Source organism: Montipora capricornis, chromosome 12 (assembly GCF_036669925.1).
Source record: "Montipora capricornis isolate CH-2021 chromosome 12, ASM3666992v2, whole genome shotgun sequence".
Taxonomy (NCBI): Eukaryota; Metazoa; Cnidaria; class Anthozoa; order Scleractinia; family Acroporidae; genus Montipora; species Montipora capricornis.
Window position 1 is genome coordinate 18,083,103 of NC_090894.1, and position 27,500 is coordinate 18,110,602.

The 27,500-nt window shown below is 39.3% G+C and overlaps 1 protein-coding gene across 1 annotated transcript in view; it reads left to right on the plus strand.

Annotated features, from left to right (window-relative positions):
* The first annotated feature begins 4,438 nt into the window (after positions 1–4,438).
* Positions 4,439–27,500, plus strand: part of LOC138025487 (polycystin family receptor for egg jelly-like) — a 23,455-nt gene continuing 393 nt past the window's right edge. Inside the window, exons 1-17 of the mRNA XM_068872688.1 lie at positions 4,439–4,475; positions 6,766–6,951; positions 7,366–7,752; positions 9,162–9,344; positions 9,759–9,881; positions 14,557–14,685; positions 15,279–15,984; positions 16,111–16,687; positions 17,182–17,397; positions 17,544–17,684; positions 18,068–18,262; positions 18,727–18,951; positions 19,724–20,434; positions 20,925–21,161; positions 21,280–22,596; positions 23,143–23,311; positions 25,425–27,500. The exon at positions 25,425–27,500 is cut by the window's right edge and continues 393 nt beyond it. Of these exons, the coding sequence (XP_068728789.1) occupies positions 4,439–4,475; positions 6,766–6,951; positions 7,366–7,752; positions 9,162–9,344; positions 9,759–9,881; positions 14,557–14,685; positions 15,279–15,984; positions 16,111–16,687; positions 17,182–17,397; positions 17,544–17,684; positions 18,068–18,262; positions 18,727–18,951; positions 19,724–20,434; positions 20,925–21,161; positions 21,280–22,596; positions 23,143–23,311; positions 25,425–26,920 (7,035 nt within the window). The 3' untranslated portion in view covers positions 26,921–27,500. The remainder of the gene's footprint in view (positions 4,476–6,765; positions 6,952–7,365; positions 7,753–9,161; positions 9,345–9,758; positions 9,882–14,556; positions 14,686–15,278; positions 15,985–16,110; positions 16,688–17,181; positions 17,398–17,543; positions 17,685–18,067; positions 18,263–18,726; positions 18,952–19,723; positions 20,435–20,924; positions 21,162–21,279; positions 22,597–23,142; positions 23,312–25,424) is intronic.

Sequence of the window (27,500 nt, forward strand, 5' to 3'; positions counted from 1 at the left end):
TATGCTGTGCTGGATCGAATTTATTCTTAAAGCTTGTTCTTAAGCAACCAGGATCAATCTTTCTGTTTCCTTATGGGAAAAAAAACCATCCCAAGCCATCTCCGGGATTCCTCTCCAGCCACATCTGATGTTTGTTGAAAAGACTCTCCGTGTAGAGCTTTTTCCTTCCAGTTCCTGACTTTCTCTTCTTTCCATTCCTCCTGATGTCAACAATGTCTTCCAGGCCCCAGTTATTCAAATGATGGATAGTGCTATCCACCGGATAAATCACACTATCCAGGGGATAAACACTAGCAAAACCAATTGAGCTCTCCAGTGGATAGTGATTTATACGGCGGATAGCGCTATCCATCGTTTGAACAACTGGGGCCAGTACACCATGCTGTTGTTGATGACAACGATGATGATGATTATTATTATTGTAAGAAATTAGTTCAATCTGTGCCTGAAGACTAGCTGAAAAGACTGATCTCTTTGCTAGTACAATACTCTTGTTCCTTCGTCTCAGTGCGTACAACTTTGAGCCGATAAAATCCGCAACATTCTGTTCAATACATACAGTGACAGCTGTGTCGGAACATCTCCCAGTGTTCTTGGCATTATCATTGATCCGAATCCCAATCTACCGTCGCTATCACTTTAGTTTCAATCCTCATGGACAGCGAGGACGAGGTTTGGCGATTTTCAAATTATGACGATCTCGTTTCCGCGGCTGGGAATTTGACAATAATCATGTGCAGAACCTCAGGTGAATGACTATTACCATAGAAAAAGTATGATGAGTTAGAGAGAGGCCGATAATTGTAGGCGTTTAAAGGTGAACTGGACCTATCTGAAAACGATTGTTTGTCGGAGATCATACCTATTGGGTTTAACTATGGTTGGATGAATCATTCTGTTTCTAAAATGCAAGAAAGCAAGACCGTAGTTCCGGTAGTGATTTGGAAACACTGGTTGTTGATCATGGTCTTTCCTTGCCAAGTTCTTTTTCTGCTGTCAGTATTGGTTTTTAGTATAATTTTCAGCGGTGAATATAAGAACATATAACACTCATTTTGATAAGGTTATATTCTCAGGGCTGTAAGTTCTTCAAAACTGTCTGGAACCGGATCGATATTGGACAAATCCTAAGTTCAGCTCTAGCCATTGTTTTTTACGTGATCAAGTCCAAATTTTTGCACGATTGCATCAACGAACTGCACAAAAATCCCTTCATAACAGTGAGTTTTTGGTTTGCAATTCTATGGACTGAAATGGAAAACATTGCCTTGTCGGCAGCATTGTTCATAGCCACTTTTAAAGTGGTACTACGACCAAAAAAACAATTCTTTCTTTTCTTTGGATTTCAAAACTATGTTAACTGAACACTAAGTGACCCAAGTTTTAAGTTCTGATTTTAAACAGACACCTGTTTATTTTAACTGGAATTTTCTTATTTATTGGTCTGCCATTATTAACTTTAAAATCTTGATAGAGCTGGGTTGAGGAGAAAATGACGTGAAAGGCTCACTAGTTTAAGAATGCAATGCGTGTGTACGCGGCTGAATTAATATGCAGCACGGGAGTTTCGGGCTTTCAGACTTTTAAACCCGTGTTTTGCATATATAATAATTGCGTTTACACGCTGAAATTTTAAGCTAGTGAGTAAATGACGTCATTTTCTCTAGATCCAACTCTCTGAGGTCCAGTCAGCCATTACGTGAGTAATGGCGGACCATGAAATCCAAAACTTACACTCAAAATAAACAGCCTTTGGATAAAACTCAAAGCTCAAAATTTTGCCAGTTAGGTGTTAAGCAAACACGCTTTCAAAATCTGAAGAAAAAAAGGAAATGATTTTTTGATCATAGTACCCCTTTAAAGTTCTCCGTTTCATTCACCTTAACCCTCAAGTTCAAATGTCGGCATTAATAGTAACTGCGAAACGTGACCTTTTCTCTTTTTGAGCTGTATTTGGTATCATACTTACCGCGCATGCTCATTTTGCTTACGTAGCATTTGATAGCGCGGTCTATTCAATCTCATCACTCCTTTGCTCGATTGTTTCTGAATTTGAGTTGGCGCTAGGTAATACTGATCATGTCGAAGAGGTAAAAAACGTAAGCCAAATCTTAGGTCCGTTGTTCACAACCAGCTTTATGCTAACCCTTGCTGTTCTCTTAGTAAATATTTTAATCTCAATTTTGGATATAAGTTTGCACGAAGTTAAAGAGGATGAGGAAAAGGTTGAGGAGGCAGTCGATATGGCGGCTTTCATAAAAACTCTTCTATTTGACACTGGAAAGAAAAAGGAGACCGAAGAGACCCTATATGCACGAAGCATATAGGAAACGCAGCGATGTCTAGTTCATCAATACCATCAAAGAATGTTAAAATACGAAAAACAGAAGTAAGAACACACAAAATAATTAGAAGTGGGATGACCAGCAAAACGGGTTGTATCTAACTCACCTTATTTGATGTGATATAAATAATGAAACAATGGAATAGGTTCTTTAGTTTTTGCTTTGTAGGCCAAGACTTAGCGCACCGTTTCTTTATACGGGAACGATAAAATACTGTTGCGGGTAGATTTTATTGGTGTTGGTGAACGGAATACTAAAATCTCGAGAAAATATGATCTGCAATTGAACTTCAACACCGTTTTTGTACAGATCCAGGAAATCCGCAGTAATTATAAAATGCCTCATGCACCTGTAGGTTGCTTTTATGTAGGTTGCTTTTATATATTTAACCATAATTCCTTAGAAACCTTGACGTAGTGAAACAATATATGGGAGCCTTGTAAAACGGAGAAAGTTATTTGTCGTCTGGAAAGTTCTCGTTTCAGGATTTGAGAGAAAGCATATTAAATTACTTCTCTGGTGGCCATAGCACGCCTGCGGCGCGCTTTATCTTACTTAAACAAAAGTATTCCGTAAATTAAAAGCTTCAACTATTTAAACCTTGTGTTCTTTCCCATCGAAAGGGATACTTGAAAATACCTTACTCACAAATGATAGTGAAGTTCACTCGCCAGAAATTTAGGAAATACTTGTCTCGTATTCTGTTCGGAATGGCCACACAAAGGTTCTTTTGGAACGTTGTTTTAGTTAAATCCGTGATCCACAGGGTACTGCCTTTTCATTAAAAGCATAGTTAATAGAGGGGAATGGTTATGAAACCCGACAAATTTCTTTGTTGTAGGTTTTTGTTCTCTTTTTTGGCCTTGACCGTGCACAAAACACACTAGTTGTTAACTCCGTACTGAGGAACAAGCCAATAGAAACGTGTTGGTTACATAATTCATGCATAGTGTATGAGCGCAAAACAAAAGATTGTGCACGGTCGTGGACTTTCCAACCTAAATCTTGGTATCTTTGTTTTCTCCTTTGATGTTTGCCGAGCTTCCAAACCAGTCGACTCTATTAACTATGTGGACTGAAAAGGGAGGGTAAACAGTCCGTATTGTATTCATGGTATTGACTTTCGGAACATCACGAAATATACTCAGTTTAACCGTATTATTCATAAACTCAGTTAAAATGTCAAAGAAGAAATCAAGACATTATTCCCCATGACGAGGTAAAGAAGAATAATATTATGATAAGGTAGTCCTGTTGTTCGTTTCGTCTAAGCAAAGGTAACTGATCACGGGAATGTACCTTTGGTCTCTCAAGTCTTTTCTCCAGTCTTTTTCTGTTAGGGACACCGTGTAAAATGTGGATTCGCTATTTAAACCTCATTCGGTCTGCAGATAACTACCTACATATAAAAGGGAGGTTAAAGTAAAAGTATATCAACTAATTTAAGATTCCTGTTTTAGACTTTCGTTTTAATTTTTCCTCTTAAAGACAATCTTCTCACTCTTCTAATGAGGAAACCAGGAGCCTTTTGTCAAAACCTTTTTTCACCAGCATATATTAGGCCACCCCCTTTTTTTTTTTTCGTTTAGTGTCGAATGTGTTTCCTCATATTGGGTCGGTCGATCGGATAAACCCCCCCCCCCCCCCCAAAAAAAAAAAAAAAAAAAATCATAAACAGTCTCGGAATCGGAGGCCTGGTACCCTAGCATCATAGCAGTGGAGCCAGAAAAACAACAAGACGTGAACCCAAAATCAATATAGCGGAAAAGTTGGTGGATTTTGTTCGGTTGTTGTATGATCGTCATAATCATGAAGCTGGAAGGCCACTTACTTATCGGAGGTGACGACACCATCCACAAGTAAGACAGACATCGTTAACACCACGTTCAAGTTGCACGTGCATGAATGAAAGAAACATAAAGGTGACAGAACTAAGCAAATACATATGGACATTAAGAGACAGAATATTAGCTTTCCAGCGAAAAGTGAAGAAACCGAGATCATATTCCAACATTAGAAAGAATGTGGTTTGTGTTTATAGGAAAACTATTTCATAATATGCAATCCTGAAATGACCACACTCAACATTAGAAATGACCGCACATCTTGCTGCAGACACTCCGGGCTACGGTATACTATTAAGCAAAACTTCAACTGCTTCCCAAAAAATGTCATTTGTTCGGCTACTTGAAACCAATGTAATTTAATTTAGAGTATGTTGGCTCCACATCTACTGAATTTAAAGTTAGATTTCGCTATATTTAGTCAAGCCTACGTTATTAAGCACAAAAAAAGAATGAGAGAATTAGCAGTGCACGAGAACAGTTTTCCGATTGACATTTTTCAAGATAATTTAAAGCCATCTTCACTTGGACTAATTGTCACTAGACAGGCCAACTCAAATTGTTTACCTTCAATCCGAATGGCCTGAACTCCCTGCTGTCTGGCACTAACCTGTATCCAAAAAGTCTATAAATCGTATCCATGACCATTATTTTTGGGAATTATGAGGACAAAGACGAATTTCCATTCGCACATAACCGCGGCAAGTGACTCTAGCAGAACTGGACTCCAAACAAACCATCAACATAATGGTTTAAAACGACAATAAAAAAGACTCTCGAGACTTCGAATACCAAAATATCCCAACAAAGTCACAGTTGGTTTCCCAAATGACACATTGAATCACCTCAATTATGAAATACCTTTATTCAGAGAGAGAGGAAAATAAATAAATAATAGAAAAGCTCGAATCATTTTAGGCCTTTGCTCTCACGTTGGCCCACCAACACTCCACCCCATAAGCACAAATTTAAAGAGAGTAGAGGTTAATTTTTTTGGCAGACAAGCAAACCTTGAGAAATTTATGCATGGGTCTAATAAAGTTAACTCCCGAACCAAAGTTGACGTAACAATGGGAAACCGTTGTCTAGCTATTTCCATCGAGATGACTCAGTTTAAAAATAATTGTCTTTATTTATAATTAAGTTGCTTTGGTAAGCCTGACTCCTTTTTGCATGAATTCTTCGGTCCTTAACTTCTTGAACTAAAGACAAGCGTGAAAGAACGGGAAAAAGTTAAATGATGCAACATAATAACCTAAATATATACAACTGTAGGTGTTTTAATTGAAAGATATACCGGCTAGTTCTGATGTGTCATCTTATGGCTGATCTCTTAATTCTAACGTAAACGTTTCCAAGGAAATGTGATGAAATATTAATAAATTTATCTTGATGATTTCATTTCATTATATGGTGCGTGTAACCAAATTATTATGGGAGAGAATTGATCCAAAGAAAGCAACGGGAACTGTAGAACTGGAATGGCCCCGTGCTATAACAAAATTTGAGCTTTGATGACTATTTCCTTGGCCTAGAAAAATACAATCAAAAGGAAACAAACTCGACTTCGCTTTTTCAGGTGAGTCATTGTGAATCCATTTAAAAGATGCTTTTGCGTAGCTCACGGTGTCTTTTGTTCAGTTTCAATTTCTGTCAGGTGTCAAATCCTCCTTAATTTTCTCCTTAATTTTAGGTAAATCGACTGCATTTCTCTAGTGTAATCTTGGATCATGTTAAAGCCAAATTCAAATATCTAGCATTTTTGTGATATGTATTGACTTGGAAAACAGCCACGTTTAACGCAATGTGGCCTATGGCAAAAACAAAACTCACGGGCCAATGGTTTTTTTGCATGGCTTTAATAACTAGACTGGCTGTGACCGAAAGACAAGCAGTTTAAGTAACACTGTAAGTTTTTATTTCAGTGTACTTTGCAACATTTAAACCTGTGATTTGTGTACCATGAGCCTCTCCCTTAAAATTTATCCATTTCAGTTGTAAGCGTTGTATCTACAGTAAACCTCAATTCTTGGAGTTGGCAGGTCAAATGTTGTCTGTTCCTTGGTCATTAAGGTACTGATAAGGGAATCTAAATAAAGCTTGAAAGTCCGATGAGCAAAGCCACTATCGATTATATCCAAAATGTTTGTTTGTCTTGAGTCGGTTCAACAAAGTAAAGAAGAATTCAAGGTACAAAAAAGGTTTAATATTTTATCGTCTGATGATTCACATGAATAAAATACGAACAGAATACTTGCAATTATTGTATACTCAACAGAATATCGCGTTTCTGATTACACTGCACACTTCATAAGATTCAGTACGTAGCACATCCGGCTAGAGGTATGTTGATTGCGTGTGTGTGAAGCTAAAAAGAACTTCAGATCAGCCTTTTATTTTGTTTATTTTTCAGAAAATCATGTTTTCGTTTATGGTAACTGCTATCTGGACGGTGGCTCTATATGGAGAACAAATAAACGGAGGTTCTAACATTTATTTTATTTCATCTCGACATTAAACAGGGGCGTGAACAGCATCTTAATTATTTTTTTTTCTATTTTCAATTCCACCGACAGATATTCCCTCGCAATGCAGTAGTTACGCTACAATAAGTGATCCTACGAGGCTTGAGAGTTCTCCTAAAACGAAACTGAAATGCGACTTGACTCTTCAAACCAATTGGTATCGCTTCATTGAGAACGGTGGCACATCGTTGCCGGAAACCTGTCCTCCTACGAAACACTGCAACGCCAATGCCGTAGGTTGGTTACAAGGGGGCCATCCAACGGTTGCCGACGGAATAGTTGAAAGGAGAGCATGTTTTCATTATTTCAGTGACTGCTGTTTTTTTAGAAGAACTATTAAGGTTCTTAACTGCTCTGGTTATTATGTTTACGAGTTGAAAAGAACGTGGAGTTGTTATTTGAGGTACTGCACCACGTACAATGGTAAGTATTGTGATTTTCAATCATTTTGGAGCGTGCTTTTGCAATATTGCGGTAGAAGTTTCTCCAGCAAAGCATGAGACAATCTTGAGAAATCCCGCACCTGAGAATTCTTTTGGCAATGCATTACCCGAGGGAACTGTGTACTGGAGTAGTAATGTAGTATTCATTTAATATACGTTAATTATTTTTTGAACTTAGTTTCTTCAAGATTTGTATGTTTTCTTGCAGTTGTTCCGCCATATGAATGCTTACCACAAGGACATACGGAACTTAATGAGATTGACAGGCACTGGAGTTATGACAATGGAGGCAGCTTGGTTTGTGATGTTTCTATGATAACAAACAATCAGTGGTATCGGTTAACAGGCGCAGCTGGTTTGATGATCCCCTCCCACTGTATTCCAAAAGGCAGTTGCAACACTGAACACCCAATATGGATTAATGGTGACCACCCCAGTGAACTGTACCAGTTAGCCTTCAGAGATGCCTGTCTTCACAGTAATACAGATTGCTGTACAAATGTTTTCAACGTTCGTATTCGAAACTGCAGTGGTTTTTTCGTTTATCGCTTACAGACTCCGAATCTTTGTCACGAACGTTATTGTGCTGTTCACGGTAAGGCCTGTGTTTATAAACTGTATGTCGCCTCGCTTTCTTCTCTTCCTTTTCTCCTTTCCTCTTAATCAATATCGTCGGCTTGTTCTCTCACCTCCTTTTTACGTCCTTTTCACTTTATTCGTTTTTCCACGTTGCTTAAAATGAAACAAACTTTCTTAGCTAGATTTCACACCCCATATCTATTGGATAATTGAAATTCGGGAGAAATTAAATGTAACATTTTCTTTACTATTCCTTTGGGAATGTATATACCTTTAGTTATAGTTTACCACTTAAATATGATAACGTTATGGAGAACAAATATAAAATAGTAGTATCACCGCTGGCGTTCATAGGCGGCCTTTCCTTCTCATGTAAATGTTGAGATAACGTATCTAGATAACTCTACCCTGGGTGCCAGAGGTTTATTTTTCTTTCGCAAGGAGCGAGCGGTTAAAACGGAGAGGCGAAAAATAAGAACCTCTGGTCACGGCGGTTAAGAATCTCACCTCCATGCAATTTCGAAATAAGATATGTTGCCAAACCGGTTTTCAATAGTGATGTCAATGTTGTACCCAATTCAAGTCCTTTGGGAATAGATCTAGAGCGTTTTGGTTTTGACATTTCCCATCGTGCAGCAACCAATCAAAAGCGACATGAAACCACAAACTAATAGGCCATTTCCGAGTTCATGTCTGCCTCCTCTTCGAGGCGAGTCTAAGTGCGAAGTTTTTGTTGTGAAAATTAGGTTTCATTCATACGTAAAGTAGAACTAATTACCATCACAAAAAACTTCGCACTTAGACGCGCTTTGAAGAGGAGGCAGACATTAACTCGGAAATGGCCTATTACCGTTGGTGTTTGCGGTTTAGTTTTCTCATGCGTGACTAGCTTTTTACTCGAAACACGATATTTCTAGTTTTCACGGTTTTCGGATTTTGTTTCAGCTCTAGGATATGCGAATCAATCAAGGCATTCAAGGGACAAATAACGACTACGGTGGCAGCTTTTGGAGAATCCACGATCATGCAAATACGAACAAACTTTCGGCACAAATTGAAATAGCAAAGATTTGCCGCATCAAGTTGGCAGGACCACAAACACATCCTCACTCTTGATGAAATTCCTGAACAGGTTTCAATTCTAAAATGTCCGAAAATCCAGAATTTACTGTGTATTGTACTATGCAAACCTCTAAATGCTCGCTCGGATTCACAGCCTTCCACCGCCAGTTTTGTTTTCGTAGCAGTCCTTGCGCTCAAAACCGGTTTTGTGGCCACTGGGTTGCACTATCGCCGTTCAACCAGTGAAATTGAGTGTTAGATTGCTTTTACTAGGAAAGGACTGGCACTGACTATGAAAACCAATCAGCGACCGTGTTCATAATCACAAATCATGGAAGTGAGATTCTTAACCGCCGTGACCAGAGGTTCTTACTTTTCGCCCCTCCGTTTTAACCGCTCGCTCCTCGCGAAAGAAAAATAGAACCTTTGGCACCCAGGGTAAGATAACTCTTACACCACTTACAGATTTCAACGATGCATGTAAAACCAACAACGGATCTGACGTTTGTAGTTGCCCACAAGGATATTTCGGACGTCCCTGCAAAGGTTTGTTCACGTGTCAACTGTAAATTTTTTAAAATTTTTTATTGTTGATCTGATCTGTGTGCATACTTTTTGAGCCTCTATACTAACAGTTGTTACAAATATAATAGACCCGAGAAAGCGTAGGCAGTGATTAGAGAAACTGTTGACGTGTCTATTACTCTTACTACTCTAATCTTGGTTCAGTAGGTCGCGGAAAGGGTTAATTGATTTCTCCTCAGCAAGATTGCTTGGACTAATATCAATTGGTCTCTTTCTTCTGCGTGTAAGACGAAGAAAACCTATTATTCACAGAAAAATTCGATTGTAGCTTGTAATTATGAATGCAAATTTTGTTTCAATTTGAATCATTGTAAGCACTTTTGACCACAAATGTCGCACCGCAGTCATCTGGACCTTGTTTTCATTTTCTGACAGACGTAAATGAATGTGTGACGAATTCACACAACTGCGATTCACAGGCCAATTGTACAAACACAGCTGGATCCTTCATTTGTACTTGTCAACAAGGATATTCAGGAAATGGCTCGTCTTGTTCAGGTAAATGGTTTGTCTTTTTTCGGTAAACTTCTAGCAAGCATCCAGGAGATTGTCTGCTCACGCGGTTCGACGTGTTGATATGACAACGGAGAGCATTTTAAAATGACAGGGCTGAACAATCTGGCCAAGGCAAACAAGCATTAGTAGTCATTGTTCCTCTGTTCGTCAGTCGTGCATTACCGTGCAATGTGGATCTCTGGATAAAACAAAGAAACAAACGCAAAAACAAACGAACAATTGTCGACTTAGAGCAATAAGTGCTTGATTACACTATCGGTCACGTAATCTGAAACCACTTGACCATTTTCATGTGCTGTAAACAGGAGGAAGGTTTAGGCCTCCATCCCTGTTATGTGTTGGTGCTCCCTTATCCCGGCGTTTCTCCTCTGAAGTTAAAACTCTGACATAATTTATTCTGATTTCATGCTTCAAGGTCTTACAATAGGAGTTTAAGCACAGACGACGGCTACGGCAACGACAACGCCATAAAGCAATAATAACATTAGTTAAAAAAGGAAGAACAATCGTGCTGCATGTGCAGAACGAATTTTCGAGCATTTTTTGCCGCACTCCACAAAACAAAAACGTGAAATCACAAAATTTTAGATTTGACGACAACGTGAGCATGTAACAATGAACCACTCATTTACTATTTTTACTTCAAAATCGTTCTTGCCCATCCAGTTTCAGGATTGTTCGCCCGTATTGGTACAATGCGAACAAGACGGAATAATCGCGAAATACTTGCGATACCGCCAAGTTATATTTTGGAGTGACGTTTTCGTTTTAAGCAAGAACCGATACAACGTAGATTTGATTTTAGTGGTCTAACTGCCATGTTTTATCGCATGTTTTCCAGTATTACGTCAACATCCACTTACTATATATATATGTACATAGAAGCAATTCAATGTGAACTCTCATTGTACCTCAAGAAGGCTGGTTTGGCCAGCCGAAATATAGTACACCACTAAAATCAAATCTACGTTGTATCGGCTCTTGCTTAAAATATTTAGTTTTTCAAATCTTTTCACACACAAATTAGTTAGCCTCCATTTCATGCTAGATCCAATCCAGCCGTGAGAATTCGAAAATGGTCTATTGAAGAGGTATCTATGAAGGAAACAATGCTTGAAGCGTTCAGTTTTAACTCTAGGTAACATAAAGTCATGCTTTCGCTCACGGAGTACACGTCTCCCCTTTGGAGGTAGCATATCATGAAATATATGATCATCACTGATTACGTTCTTAGAGAGCTTAGAGTCGCTATCTCTAATTAAGTCAAGTATAGTTGTTTCTTTCAGGTGAAGCCAAGCTTGTAATTCTTTCTAGATATTTTCGCTGGTAAGCTGCACCCCAAACTTCAAACCCGTAGAATGATACGGACATTGCGAGCGAGTTAAACAAATTTTTGAGTTGGTCTTTAGGATACCGATAGGATTTGCATACCTTAAGAATGTACATTGGACTGCTGGCTTTGGATAGCAAATTGTCAATATGGATGTCCCAGTTCGTAGCATCTTCCTGAAATGTGACTCCTAATAGTCTTAACCATGATTTCCTTTTATTCCTGGTACTTCTGCAGGGGATAACTTAGTAGTTTTGCCGTGCATGCACATTTCCCATGTTTTGGTAAAACTGAGAGACATCTCGTTTATATCTGCCCACTTCTTCATGTTCTCAACCTCAGCGGCGGCAGTATCTGTCCTTTGCCTAACAGGAACACATATCGTAATGTTTTCAGCATATTTCACTAGGAGATTTTTCATTGGAGAAACAGCTCAGTGCATTATCATTCACCATGAGAGAAAAGAGAATGGGTCCTAATACGGTGCCTTGAGGCACCCTCCTATTAATGACAACGAACGCAGTGACCACATCGTCGATAACTACTCTTTGTTTTCGATTGTCCAAAAAACTTGTGATCCAGTTGTTGATATATGGGTTTATGTTGGTGGACTTCAGCTTGTCACAGATAATCTTGTGGGATACTGTGTCGAATGCCTTACTAAAATCAAAGCACATCACGCGCACATAGTCAGAGTCACGATCTAGTGCAGACAACCGAAAATGTTGACATTTTAAGAGAGCTAGAGTAGTGTTGCACCCCTCCTTAAATCCAAATTGGTCATTGTTAATGGTCGACTTAAATTCTGTTGACATTTCTTGGTTGAATACCAGCCTTTCAAGAATTCTCATTATGATGTTGATTAGAGGAATTGGTCTGAGCTGTGTGCATTCAGTAACTGGCGACTCTTTTAGAATTGGTCTGACGTTTGCATTCTTCCAAAGTGTAGGAACAGACTGGTGCATGATAGAGTAATTAAATATCTTAGTGATAATCGGTGCAAGCTGGTGAGCATGGTCTTTCCACAACCAATGGGAGAGTTGATAAGGGCCCGCAGCAAAAGTAGGGAATCTAGTTCCATTAGGTATTGGAAGTTCTTCACGTGCAGTATACTGCGGACAGGTGTCGATCTCTTTGAAATAGGAATTAATAGTTTCTGGTTCGATGATGGATGAGATAATTTGGTTATTCGATTTTCTGCCAGTTATCTTGTTGACTGTGTTCCACCAACCCTTGGTTCCATTGTTTAGAGGCTTCACTGTAGCCTTCTCGAACTTGATTCTCTCTTATCAGATTGTTTATTCAGGGGTTCAACAAGGTTTGAACCCGTGACCTCGCGATGCCGGTGCGACGCTCTAACCAACTGAGCTGTGAAACCAATGACGTTAGGAGCTGGTCATTTGCGGGTTCTAATGTCGAATGAATGAATCAAGGAACGAAATGATATATGAAGTGAATCATATATTGCTAAAATTGCGTTTTCGTAACTGCGAGGATCATAGCTCACTTGATTTCATATCCGCACTTCAATATATGATTCATTTCATATATCTTTACGTTCATTGATTCATTCATCACGGAAACATTTGAACCCACAAATGACCAGCTCCCAACGTCAGTGGCTTCATAGCTCCGTTGGTTAGAGCGTCGCACCGGCATCGCGAGCTCACGGGTTCAATCCCCGTTGAAGTCCTAAATGTTTTTAGGCTTCTCTACGCAATTGCTTAAATTGCGTTCGTAACTGCCAGGTGAGGCGAAGGTGGTTTGTACTGGTGCTCATGCGCGTAATTGTGAATTGTATATTACAAATTTTAATTACAATTTCTTTAGAAGGAATTTGTTTGCATGCCGAAAGCCGCTTGCTAGTTCTGATCGTTTGCTGAACGTGGAGAGCTCCGGGTGGCAAATTATATAGTATTTCTTGAGTGTACATTAGTTGCATCTTTTGGTGTTGTTAGAATACTCGGGCGCCCATCCCAAAATCTTCCACGTGATGTAGTTTACTTTAGCATTTTTCAGCCGCCTCACATATTTACTTAGCTCTGTCTGATTGCTGTGCACCACATTCTTAAAGGACTGCTTATAGTTGGCAAATCTAGCCTTTAAATCGGTGTCAGTTAGCTCTAATTAATCCTCATTTCCCTCGCTTGAGGTGACTGTTGCATGGGGTATTATACCCTTTGTTAGGCATTGGTTGTCTAGAAGACATTGGTCTTTTTTTCTTCAATTACATGATTTTTCTACACTGGCTACTTCAGATTCTAGCGTTTGCAGCACGCGCTTATTGTTGACATTGGGCATGCAACTATATGATAGTTAAATTGGTCTAAGAGCGTAGCCCTTGGGGAAACATTCGTCTACAATTTCTACGAACTGCGTTCCTAAGTTGGTCTTGACCTGTGCATCGTAAGGCGGGTTGAACCAGGTGATGTTTCTTTTCCTTGTCCTGCTAACCCTTCCTCTGCTCGCTCTTGATTGGAATTTCAATGTATATTGGTACCTGCTCTTGTCCAGGGCCGCTTGGTATGGTTGTACTGCGTTGTTGAATACAGATTCATGGGACTAAATGTCTGATAGCCTCTGGTTTACGCTTTACGGTATTCTCTTCAATATACGTGGTGGATGTTTGCTCTTGGCGTGCACGTAGGTGGGAACGTTTCCGGGCTTCATAAAAGGGTAGTGTTTGCCGCTATCACTATTATTAAGTCCTTGGGGCTTAATACTTTTTAAGCGGTATGCCCATTGACCTTCCTTATCCAGTAGTTTAGATTCATGGGGCACTTTATCAATGAGCTTAATGCTTACGTCTTCGAGACCATGGTGTCCAGGAGCATGGAAATGTCTATAGATAAGATCATCATTGCTCTTGTCTCTATCAGAAAGTCTAGTGTGCGCTCTGAGACGAGACTTAGGGCGGTGATTTTTTCTTCAATCAGACTAGGTCTAACAGGAAACGTCAACGCTGATCTATGTATATTTTCTTCTAACAGTTAGCACAAGCCTTATAAATCGGCATAAAGTTGTATTGCGCGCGCTTTTCAGTTGCGTTTTTAAAATTTGTAATTTGTGGTGCGATATAGGTGTAACGGTCATTCACGCTGATGAAGGCCGGTGAACTCGGCCGAAATATAGGTGAACAGGAAAAACGTCTTGTTTTTCTTCATTTGTGTTAGTATATATATATATTAATTATAAAATCACGTGTTTCAAGTAAGTTGTTAGAATCACTTGGATCAAGGCAGTGTAACAGCCTGAACAGCTTGTGACGTTTTCTTTGTTTTAAATAGTTGTATGGTCATTTTCAAAGCATTTTAACGTTATTTTCAGATATCGATGAGTGTGCGACAGCATCACATAACTGTCACGGGGTGGCTCATTGTCATAACACTGCAGGTTCCTTCAAATGCAAGTGTAGGACAGGTTACGTTGGAGATGGTTATGTTTGTGATCCTATGGGTCAGTGTAAATGTATTCTGTGTGTTCATTTATTTTCAAACATACGTTTAGGGTGGAGTCAAATCAAAGTAGAACTCTTTATGCAATTTTCCTTCATCGCTGCAAAATAAGTTTAATTCTGCCTCTGTATTATGGATGTCAGGAAATGCCAAGATGTTTTGAAAATGCTTCGGAAAATATGTCGAATTATTCAAATTCACGAGCCGGCTTTATCTTTGAAAAACGATAGCCGATTTTTCTGTTTCATTTATAAAACGTACACGCAAACGTTGTTTAAGAAAAATAGACAAACTTTCACAGAACCAGGTTTCATAAAAAATTGTAGCCGTAAGTTGTTAATTACATTTGGGCCATTAAGATTGCAACACTGAAACATGGTTAATTATGATTGGGAAAGAGGTACCGATGGGATCGCCTGAGAATGTACAAAAGTTTATATCCCCAGCAGTAACGTTTAGTAAATAAAATGTTTATTGTCTCTGCTAGAATGAGGACGCACTATTACTCATGCACGCTGAATTATTTTTTCTCACAAAACTCTCTATGGCTTTCTGGGTAGAATTTTATGATTCTGTTTTCTTTACGGCTCGCAGGAAATTTCTCAGTGACTATCACAAGCATTTCTAAAGATAAATATAATGCCACTCCAGTCAAGAGATCCTTTAAAGGAGTTTTGGCAGCCTCAATAGATGGTCTACCGTCAGGTGCTTTAATTTTAGAAAGTGCGCTTCAATGGCGTCTGGTGAGTGAAGCAGAACTGGCAGCATCTGAGTCACCAGAAGGTGTTATAGTGAGTCAAGGGACAACTGAATGGATCATACGCAAGAGATCTGTACCTGCTGGTATTCATCAGGTCAAACTTATAGTTACATTTACAATAGGCGATCCATCTGCTCCAACTAATCTTCAGGCGTTTGATTACGGTTTTATTGAGAGTATTCCGGGTCCGCTGAGAGCTATTATAGACGGTGGAAGCATTGTCCGATGGGGATCAGTGGAGTCCGTGACAGTGAATGGATTATTGAGTTATGATGGCGACATTGGTCCTGGAGCCCATACTGGGGTCAATTTTACTTGGTCTTGTACTATCCCAGAAGATAATTTATCCATTAGTTTTGACTGTTTTGGTGCTTTCGCCATTGACAACGTCAACGCCACTGTCATGCAAATCGCTACCTCTCAATTAACAGTTGGAAAATTGTACGTTCTTCTGCTGGACGTAACGAAAGATACGAGGTCAGCTTCCGCCAAAATATCATTTGAGGTAGCAGCAGGAGAGATACCACACGTAATTCAAAGGTAATGGTGGAACAAAACCCTGAAACAGAGTCGAAAACTTCCTTGCCGTTATCATCAAAGCAAACTCACTGAAATATGGGTTTGAAATATCTCTTCTTTTAATCGTTTTTCTGTTTCCTCCCAAAGGTGTTTTATCGATTGTAGCACGGTGGCTTCTTCTTCGAACAAGCTGAGAGTAACGTCAGAATGTCCAAATTCACCTTGCAGTGGCTCAGTTTACGAGTGGCACTTAAAGAAATGGAACGAAACTGAAAACGCATGGCACATAATTACGATTACCCCAAATATGACCTCAACTCCATCTAATGCTAATAACATAATTATAAAAGAGAATTCATTGCCACCAGGTTTTAAATTTACTTTGAAGTTAGTTGCAAGGTCTCCCTCTGGTTCAGAAGGATTTGCCGTTTTCGAGTTTGAGACCGCCGGGGCGCCAAACGGCGGTAATTGCAGTTCTTCTTCTTACGTAGGAATAGCCCTTGAGACGGAGTTTGCATTTAGTTGCATTGGATGGAAAGATAAAAAAATGCCTCTCTATTATAAATTTCGAGCTGGCAAGGATCCAATATCGTATGGCACGTCTTCGACCTCTGTTCCAACCGTTTTGCCAGCTGGTCTAGCAACAGACGGGTACCAGCAGCAAATTAACATCATCATCAAGAATTCCGTGGGTGTGGCTGTTATAAAGACGTTGTCAGTAAAGGTAAGCAGTCATTTCACGTTACCTTAATTCTTTCAATATTTTAAATGATTTACAACATTAAACAAAAAAAAACAGCGGAAATTAAAGAGGTTTTTTTCTTTCTAAGCAATTTCGGATGCGAATTTTTTCTCGAAGTGGTTGTTTTCCTAATATATTTCATGAACGATTTTTGTTTTTTTAGTGTTGAAATTATGCCATGAAAATTGCTTTATTCTCATTTTAAATCCTGCTTGCGAGTCGGAATATGTTTGGGGATCCTACGTTATTCTCACTTGTTCACAAGGACTGGTACTTTGTTTGTCTTCTTGCAGACAGACTCATGGCCCTGGGTGGTAATATTTCTCGAGTTAAAAGTGGGGTTGATGGTAGCAAAAAGTTGCGTTAGGCCTATGAGACTTGATAGGGTGTAATTGGACACAGTCAATTCAAGTCAAGCGAGATGCCCCAAGGAACCTGAAAACGCACGTACGTCAATTCAAGCCTCTTTATTGCAGGTCAAGGGATCTTCCAAACTTGATCCGTGCCTTACTTCAACCGACAAAGTGGGAAATCAGTTAAAAAGTTTAGTAGCGGGTGAAGGAAATAAGCTAGACGAACTCCTCAACATAGGTGAAGTCAGCCAGGCTGCGCAGCTTTCCATGTCGGTCCTTAAGACTGCAAATGCCAAATCAGATTGCGGCAAGGGATTGAGCATGCTTGTCAAAACAGTGGTAAGTTTGTTTACCACTTGGACCATGAAAAAATTCTGAAGGTAGCGAATCAACTTAAGACTCCACGACCTTCATTTCTGCCAGGAAAGCAGCACTTTTATACATCCACATCTCTGTATTGACTTCATCTGATTTATCCTACACAGATCGCAGCCACAATTATCGAAAGGTTCACAGCAATAAGGCCAGAGAGTGCAGAAATGTCTCGCACAATTATGGTGGTTATTAATGAGGCAGGGGGAGGAGAAGGAGCAAGTGAGGAGGGAAGTGGAGGAGCAGATGCTGTGGTAAAACATTCTATGCCTAACCCCACAACCATGCATCTATTCATTCGTGTTAAAAATCTTTGGAGCGCACAAAGCGAAACCCCTGTTCACATAATTTTTAGTTCTGCATGGACGTAGGTTGTATCAACAGGTCATAAATTCTTGTAAACAAAATTTTTCTGTTTCTATGAAATCTCGCACTGAAAGAACTGGATTGACCGGTAATTCGATCTTTCGGCAATACCTACCTATCTAGTTTTCATGTTCATCACGATGCATTTACAAGTGTATCTAGTTTCCTTCCAGTCGTATTATCATTCGTTTCTTGTCCAATATACTTGTCGATCTGGTCAGAACTTGTAGCTTTGTTTTCCTTCAAACGTTTGTTCTTTGTTTTGTCAAAGAATCGGGCATTGAAAATGTCTGACACTGCAACAAAAGAGCTTGTTGATACCCTAAGCGACCCCGAGGAGCCATTGACGCCTGAAGTGGAGGAGGCTGCAATTAACGTTGCAGGAGTTCTGAAGAATGTTCTAAAGTATTCATCTTTTCAAAGTCGAGGCAGTAGGTCAGCACCCAGTGAGCCCCTGTCGTCAAAGGTACAAAAACAACTTTTAAAATAGCTTAATACGAAACTCTACTGGAAAATGTAGAATGCATTAAGGGCAGTTAAACGGACCAAAATAAGTCACAATACTTCCGAAATTGTCTTGAAAATGTGTGCCTATAAGGTGTATCAGAATTTTCCCCAAGCTCAATAAGAGGGAAACACGACCAAAATTGGTTACCGTAAAAATTAAAATTGTTTTGTAACAGTATCTCCTTTAAAAACTTTATTTTTCAGTTTGTTCAATGAACACGAAACCTTGAGTGCTTTTTGAAACACTAGAACCGGCATAACTGTTGTTCACGGTTAATGCGGGCAGTATTTGCTCTAAATAGCGGTTAACAAGTTTTAAATCTTTCATGGCATAGATATGATGAAAAAAATCATTACTACTTTTATCTTTGAGTCGATAGCGCAACACTGATCCCTCTTGGCATGTTTTATAACACCGCACAGGAAAACGTCGAAAGAGCAGCTCAAAATCTGAACAACATAAGCAATGCCTTTCTCGCCCGTTTGGTGCAGTCGGAACGAATGGTAATAAAAACCAATGACCTTACTCTGGCCCTTAAAAAGGTGTCATCCGACAAAGTTGAAGGACTCAGTATGGAAGAGGGTACTTTCAAATTTAAATTACCGCGAAACATCGGAAATATGGCCGCTGGCGACGTTAGCGCAAAGGTAAGCACTTTTAAAGATTGTAAAAGGTATGTTATTCAAATAGGCTGAGACTGGGACCTCTTATCGACTAAGTTTTGCGCCTATGAGTTTGCTCCTCATCTCATAATGTTGTAATCGGCGTATAACAGACCTGCATGGGATTTTTTTCGATGGTGCCTCGGGAATAATCGGAAGAAATCCGAGCGCTCCTTTGCAGGAGTTCAGGAACCTGCGACCTTCTGATTTCTATTTCGGATGCTTTACCACTAGCTCATTGGCGACTCGTGGGAGCGACAGGTCCTTAAACTACGTTCTGGTTACGATCGTCCCGCCATACTACTAAGACTGAAAGTGTCGAAGTAGTGCATTCTGATGTTGTTGTGAAGGAGATGTCAACTGTTAACCCCAGTTTATGAAATGAGAGATTCTCGGAAAATTCCCTGTTGTTTGTATCGAATCTACGACCTTCTGATTAGTAGTTCGGATGCTAGTTCTACCAGTGAGCTATAGGAAAGTCTTGGGAGTCAGGCCATTAAACTTAATGCAGGTGGCCTTTAATGCTTCACCAAATTGTACGATCCAACAACAAGTGACATTGGCGCTAATTAACATGAATGGTGTCATGACGATTCGTAGTATTCGATTCTATGAATTTCTGCGAAGATGAGGAATGGTTTCAAGTCTCAAGGGTGGATAGACAGTGGAGCAGATAGTGATCCCGTTGACGAGAGTACTGCTGTAAACTAAAAGTTTGGAATTTACAAAAAATTTCATTATCTAATTATCTTTGCAGATGACTTCTGTGAGTTTCAATCCTTATACCTGGGACAGCAGTAGCAGAGCCATCCAATCAGGTGTTACCAGCCTCGAGTTACAAGATGGCAACTCAAGTATCAATATTTCAGAACTTGATAACGACATTATCATGGTCATTCCAATTTTTACCCAACAAAGTGACATTGCAAACACTACTAAAGTTCCCGATCATCGATTTCTCAAACCGAACAAAATGGTTGTTCATTCTTACTTCGCTCAACTAGCTGATGTTCCTGTCATTATTAAACTTGGAGTGCAAGAGGCAGATGTTGAGTTGAAGTTATTTGTAAAGTTTGGATCAAGACCAACCGTCGAGGACTTTGATAAAAACTTTACCATATCATTCGAGTACACATGTAGAGTGAATCATGATGGCAACCAAACATTTTGTTTCTTTCAGAAGAGTTTTGTCTCAGTGGTGCCAAAAACGCCAAGTCTACTTTTCGTTGGTATAATCGGAATTAAAAATTCTTCGAAAGTTGCTCGACATAGAAGATCGTGTTTTGGTCATGGTAGACAAAAACGAGCTTGTGTTGACTTTAAGGAACCACCTCCAAAAGGAATCACAAATACAGTTGTACCACAGTATAACCCTCTGACGGATGTCAACTATACAATGTCAATGATCCAATCAGGTTGTTTCTACTGGTCTAAAGATAAAGAAAGGTGGACGTCGAGTGGTTGCAAGGTAACAGCGTACGAATTGATTCCTCGCTGATTTACTTCGTGTAAATATTTTGTTTCGGATTCTATAAGCCTAAACTTAAGGTAACGATGTTTCTTGAGGTTCTGAATGCTCACGGTTCACTCATAAAATGGCCAAGGGGAACAAACTCTTAGTGTTTATTCAATAGGTAGCAAGTGTATGTTCTTAATAAAAGCGAAATTACATGCATGTCATTAAAAAGGTGTTACGAAGTCATAACCCGGACAAGTAACCTATTTTTCCTTTCAGCTGATGCGGACTCTGAAGTTCGATTCAATCAACGGTCTCAGTTTTTCCTGCTGTTGATTAGAATATAATTATAATACGGGTATAATTCAACCAATGAAGATGCGGAATGCTATATCGTTTTGACATATCTAACGAAGCCATTGGTCATTTAGCTTCCGAAGAAAATGATAGCAATTTATTTTTAAATTTTATTTTTACCGCACTTTCAATGGCTTGATTCCAGGTTGACCTGAAGTCGAACTCAACCCACTTGATCTGTCTCTGCAACCACTTGACGTCCTTTGGAGGAAGTTTCATCCAGACACCAAATCCTATCGACTTTGACAAAGTTTTTGCTGAGTTTGGAAATATTGCAGAAAATGGCAATATTTCAATATTGGTGACTATTTGCTCTGCCTTACTTTTATATTTTGTGGCAATAATCTTTGCAAGGAGAGCGGATAAAAGGGATGAAAGCAAGGTTAGATATGCATTGGTTGCTAGAACACCATTGAAAGCAGCTGCGACCTTTAAACTCTTTCTTGGATACAACTACTTGCAACGCTAATCTTTTTCGTATACTTCTCCTTGTACTGTAGATGTGTCTTCCAAGGTTTGTAACCATCTCTGAAGAAGGAACTTACTTCTACGACATGGTCATCGGTACTGGTATTTGGAAGAACTCGGGAACAACAGCTAATGTAGCCATCAACATAAAAGGCACAGTAAGTGAACATAAGCAAGTTTCACTTGGAAACAATTTAGGAAACTCGACTGACATCTTTGCACGAGGAAGTATTAATGGATTTATTCTAGCCACTGGCGGGTCGTTGGGACCTTTAAAAGAAATAACTTTAGAACACGACAACGCAGGAGAGAATCCGTCGTGGTTCGTTGAAACAGTAAGAATTAGAGACAGACAGACTGAAGACGAATGGATCTTTCCAGTTAATCGTTGGCTTGCGGTTGAAAAAGAAGATGGTCTTATAGAGGCAACTGTAGACAACAAAGTTATCAATAGGTTTACAAGCGAAGTTCGATCTCGTTTTGGACGGAAGATTGCCGATAGTCATTTATGGATGTCCGTGTTCAGTAAAGCAGGTAGTAGTACTTTTACTCGAGTGCAAAGAGCTTCCTGTTGCTTGTCGGTTCTATTAAGCGCCATGATTGTGAATGCTATGTTTTATAACATCAACGGAGAATCGGAAGGTGCTATACTAGTGGGACCATTCAAGTTCTCTCTGAGGCAGATCGTTGTAGGGATACGAAGCGGACTAATAATTGCTCCTGTGAATATGCTCATCGTCTTCTTATTTAAGTCATCAAAACCAAAAAGCAAAAAAGGAGAGAGTCACGCGAGAATCGATCAAACACAACACTTGATTGATCAAATGATGGACATTAGATGCATGCTGCCTCATTTTTGTATTTACTTTGCGTGGTTTCTCTGCCTAGCAACAGCGTTCACTTCGGCAACTTTTACGATGTTTTACAGCCTCATGTGGGGGAAAGAAATTGCTGAGCAATGGCTTTCCTCTATTTTGATATCAAATGGCCAAGACATTTTCGTTTTACAGCCAGCAAAGGTCATGGTTGCTGTCGTTGTTGTCTCATTGGTCTTTACGAGGAGCCAGGCTTCTGTCAATTTACAAGAAGCGGATTTTGAAGAAGATGGCGTCTGCCAGGATGACATTGATTTTCTAATTGACAATCCTAAAGAGAAGTTTAAGCTCTTAAGGTTGGAAGCAATACGGGAAAGAACTAAAAAGGAAGTGAGGCTTGTCAACCTGTCCAAAGAAATATTTATCCACCTGTTATTTTTGTTATTATTAGCAATTGTTTGCTATGGCAATAAGAACAGTTATCGCTATGTAATGACAACGACACTGTTGGATCCATTTGCTAACTTTGATAAGGTAAGAATGCCTATTGAACATTGCTGTAAAGTTATTCGTTGTCCAAATTTACTTATATATGCATATATTGCGCCACAATTTAATTTTAACTGCAACTTTACAGCTTTTTACGTTTGTACCTTCTGCAAAAGAAAGGCAACGCGCCACCAAAGATTCTCAGATCGCTTGATCTGTGTTTCTTTCTTAGTTTGTGTAATGTATCAATCAATCAGGGAAGCAGGCCAGGGATGGCGCAGTGGTGCATGAGAGCACTCGCCTCCCACCAATGTGGCCTGGGTTCGATTCCCAGACTCGGCGACTTGAGTTTGTTGGTTCTCTAGTTTTTTTCTCCGGGTACTCCGGTTTTCCCCTCTCCTCAAAAAACCAATGTCTGATTTGATTTCACGTTCACGTTTAAATGAATTTTGTAGTTCCTAGGTGACACGTGGTTAAATAACCCTAACCCTTCTTAAGCATTATTATTCAATCAAGCAAGAAAAGAATTGCCTCACGCACGACTAATGTACTTAATTAATACTGCAATTAATAGTATACTATTTGACTTAGCTATCCAACAGATATCAACTGTCCAAGTGGTTGAATCAGGAGTTTATCCAAAAATTCTACAGTCAACCTTGGTATAACGGTCATACGGAGAAAAACGACATTTATGTCGAGAATAAGATGTCCATAATGATAGGGATGCCATGGATGAGGCAACTTAGAATGAAAAGAAGTGAGTTCTAATCAATTTGCGATACATTTATGCACTTCACGTTCTTCTCTAGAAGTAATTCTAAAATCCAGTCTTCAAACTCTGATTTAAGTTTTCGGTAATGAGATAAAACAATTTACCATGTATACTGACAAAGCTTTCGACAGTATCGTCCACTGTATTCTCACTGATAAGCTTCTGGGCCCGGTTGTTCAAAAGCCGATTAGTGCTAATCCCAGATTAAAAATTAACCGAGGAGTTTATTTCTCTACTCGCAAGTGCTGTTCAACGCTGATATTCGGCAAAAATTTACATTAACATAAGTCAATCTTGAGAAACAAAAATTTGCAAAAGAAACTTTCATTAAAAAGTTGAAAACGTGAAACAAAAGTTTACGCTAATCCTGGATTCAGTTAATCGGCTTTCGAACAACCGGGCCCAGGATGTTGGACTATCACTCCCTGTTTCCTTAGTTATCTTCAGCCACGCTCACGCTATCAAGTTGTTAAAATTGGTAACGCCACCTCTGATCGACTACTTGTGACCTGTGGAGTGCCCCAGGGCAGTATTTTAGGCCCACTACGTTTTAGCATACATGTCAATGATCTTCCAAGTATCCCAGAACATAGCTGCGTTCAATCCTATGTCGATGTTACTTGTACTTTAACTTGAAAAACCGATCTGACGCTATTTTTAAATTAAATGAAGACTTGTGTAGAATTAGCAATTATTAATCCTGATCAAACTAAACTTGTCATCTTTGGCAGTAGAGCCATAATCTCGAAAGTAGAGGATTTTCGCCTAACTCTGCTGGGAAAAGAAATTAGCCCTGCTGCATCTTCAAAAGATCTCGGAGTTCCCCTCGACACGAACTTAACATATAATGATCACGTTGCTTCCACAGTGTCAGGTTGTATGGCGCGCTTATGTCAGATAAACCGATTAAAGTATGTATTTGATCGAAATACACTTGTTGCCATTATGAACGCTTTGGTCTTCAGCAAAGTATACTATTGTTCCAATGTCTGGTGCAATACCACCGAGACTAACCTGAATAAGATTCAAGCTGTACAACACTTTGCTAGCCGTATTATTAGTGGCGCAAAAAAGGTATGCCCACATAACTCCCATTCTTAAAGATCTACGATGGTTACCAGTTAGACAGCAGTTATACTTTCGATATGTAATAATGGCCTATAAATGCATGACCGGTTGCGCGCCGGACTCCCTCTGCTCTAGGTACATTCACAGAGCAAGTATTTCCACGGGAAGAACAAGGAATTCACAGATGCGCATACTGGAGATCCAACTGTGTAGGAATGCCACCGGACAAAGACCTTTCCACTTCAGGACTGTTAAGCTTTGGAACTCTTTAGCACCCTACCTTAAGCTGAAACCGACACTCGATGAATTTGAATATTCAAATTTTCTTACTTCTTAATTAATTAAATGGGTACCATAAATTACTAGCCTAAGTATTTTAGATATTTGTATTGCATGTCTATTGTTTCTCTTCTTTTGAAATATTTTCACTTCTTTTGTAATTCTAGTATCTTTATTCTAAAAAACCCTAACCCTAACCTCCCATTTCATAGAGTTCACTTCCTATCCTCTGCTCGAAAATGGGGTAGGGTTAAAAGAGGAGATTGAATGTGGATTCAGCCAACTTAAAAAAAGGAATAACTTCCCATTTGTCTATCATGTGTATGCATCTGTGTTAAGTTGCTATCTGGTGAATTATACCAGTCCCCTCACTTACTGATGTAATGGTGTTTTAGTGTTTGAGGCGAAGGACGTCATTGCAATATACCGTTCCGGTGCAATGAAGAAAGAATACATTTATTATAACCTCCAGTCTTAAAAGAAACAATGAACATTGACTTTAACATTGATATTTTAATTGGATTTATAATCAATAGAACTTATACTTAGTTTTGAAATTTTATCTATTCTAGTTTTATGAATATGTAATTCAGCCTTCACGGGCTGCCATTTATTCAGTCAATAAACTATCTATCTATCTATCTATCTATCTATCTATCTATCTATCTATCTATCTATCTATCTATCTATCTATCTATCTATCTATGTTGTTACAACAGTGTTACGGTTTTTTTACTTATTTACTTGAAAGGTTCCTGTGTGGTTCTTGCCAGCCAAATCCCAGACTGCTACAATGATAGTGAAGACGGAGGTGGGGATACTACAGCAATGAGTCTACCAGGCTGGAAGCCACTTCCGTTAAACACTTCCTGGCCAGACGCTCTGCAGCTATGTCCAAAACCTTGGCGTTACCAGAGTGGTGAAAAGCTTGACAACGACCCGATTAAAGGAAGTTATAATCACTATGAAGGTGGCGGCTATGTAGCTGTCATGGGATATGATGACGAAACAGCTCAGAAAGTCCTAAACGACACGTTGGGCAATGGATGGATTGACAGATATACACGTGCTTTGATTTTAGAGTTTGCCGTTTTCAATGCCAATGCAAATCTTCTCAGCATTGCCACATACTTTTATGAAGTGCTGGCTACAGGCATTGCTTACACAACAAGAAGAGTTGATACACTCGAATTGCAAAGCACGGAATCGGGGAATTTTATTGTTTATCTCATTTTTCAGTTCCTTTTTATGGCTATGGTTTTGTATTACTTGGTCATCATGCTGGTCCTCCTGTCTAAAAAGCGTCTTAGATTTTTCAAGTCAATGTGGAATATGGTTGACTTGTTAATGGTCGTTTTCTCAGTATGTTCAGTAGCGTTCTACATTATGAGAGCGAAGAGTGTTTTGAAAAGTGTGCGATCTGTCCAAGCTAATCCTTTTAAAATCGTGCATTTTTATCAGGCTTTAGACTGGGCAAACTGGGAAAATGCCGCGATCGCTGTAGCCATTTTCATGGTGACCGTGAAGCTTTTGAATCTTATCCGTTTTAATCCCTATGTGATTTTCTTATTCTCCACTTTTCGGCAGTCGATAAGCTATCAACTGTCATACTTAATTTTCTTCCTCATAATTTTCAATGCCTTTGTTATATCAGGAAAACAATTTTGCGGTCACTCAGTCCTTGAATACTCTGGCTATCTGCATGCGGTGATCTCTCAGTTTGAATTTATGTTGGGCAAAGCAGTTCCATTAGATGATCTCCGAAGAGAGAATCCATTCCTTGGTCCGTCGTTTGCTTTGCTGTACAACGTAACAGTAACTATATTCCTTATTAACATGATAGTGTCTGTCCTGAACGAGTCATACGCTGATGCCAAAACCCAAGCGGAAGAAAGTGCTGATGCACTAGAAATGGCAAGATTTATCGAAAAACGGTTCATGGAAATGTTTCGAAAAAGCGAAAATGAAAATAACTTCAAATTGTACTGCGATGAAACAATATTCACAAATATGTGCCAATCAGGAGCAGAGCCTTATTGTTTAAATTCTAACGGTATTATACAGTGTACGAAAGAAAGGCTGAAAAAACTTGACCAGAGACTTGCTGCTCTGACTCGGCGAACAAATGTTATCTTTGACGACCAGAAAGAGGAAGATGACTTCCAAAGCCTGGTCCAATTAGTTATCAGAGGTGAAATTAATGCCATAAAAAACCATGACCCTAATGCTATTATAGTTTTTCCATAGTCATGTCCTGTGTAAAGTGACCATGATGCAATTGGGCTCAACATTATACATCTTCGGGCACCGTTGTTTTCCCGTCAGTTTTGTATATTAAATTCCTCTTGTCCCAAGTTGATCTGTAGCATTGCTATCATTACAAATATTAGTAGCCAAGCCTTATGAATAAATTACATTTCTTCCGTTTGAACTCTGGGTGCTCAAAAATTCCCTTTAGCGCAACTTCAGAGGTAATAAACTGCGTTCACGGCGCGAATTAAAATTGGTAGCTTTCGTATAAGGTGCTTTAAATAGCTGTAATTCAAACAGGTTTACAGTATTCCTCATATTCCATTATTTCTCGTCATTGCAAGAGAAAAACGACACAAAGCGTTAAAAGCAGAACTCCAGATAACTGACTTCAAGTGCTCTCACTGTTCAAGAATCTGTTCATCCCACCTGAGAGTACAGAGCCATCTCCGGAAACATCGATAAATTTTGCCTACCGGTTACGTCATCTTCGGATCGAAGGACGACCTACAATTCCTCATATTGGAGGGAGGGGACCCTAAGATAATATATGATAGAGCCAAGTACCTTTAGAGTG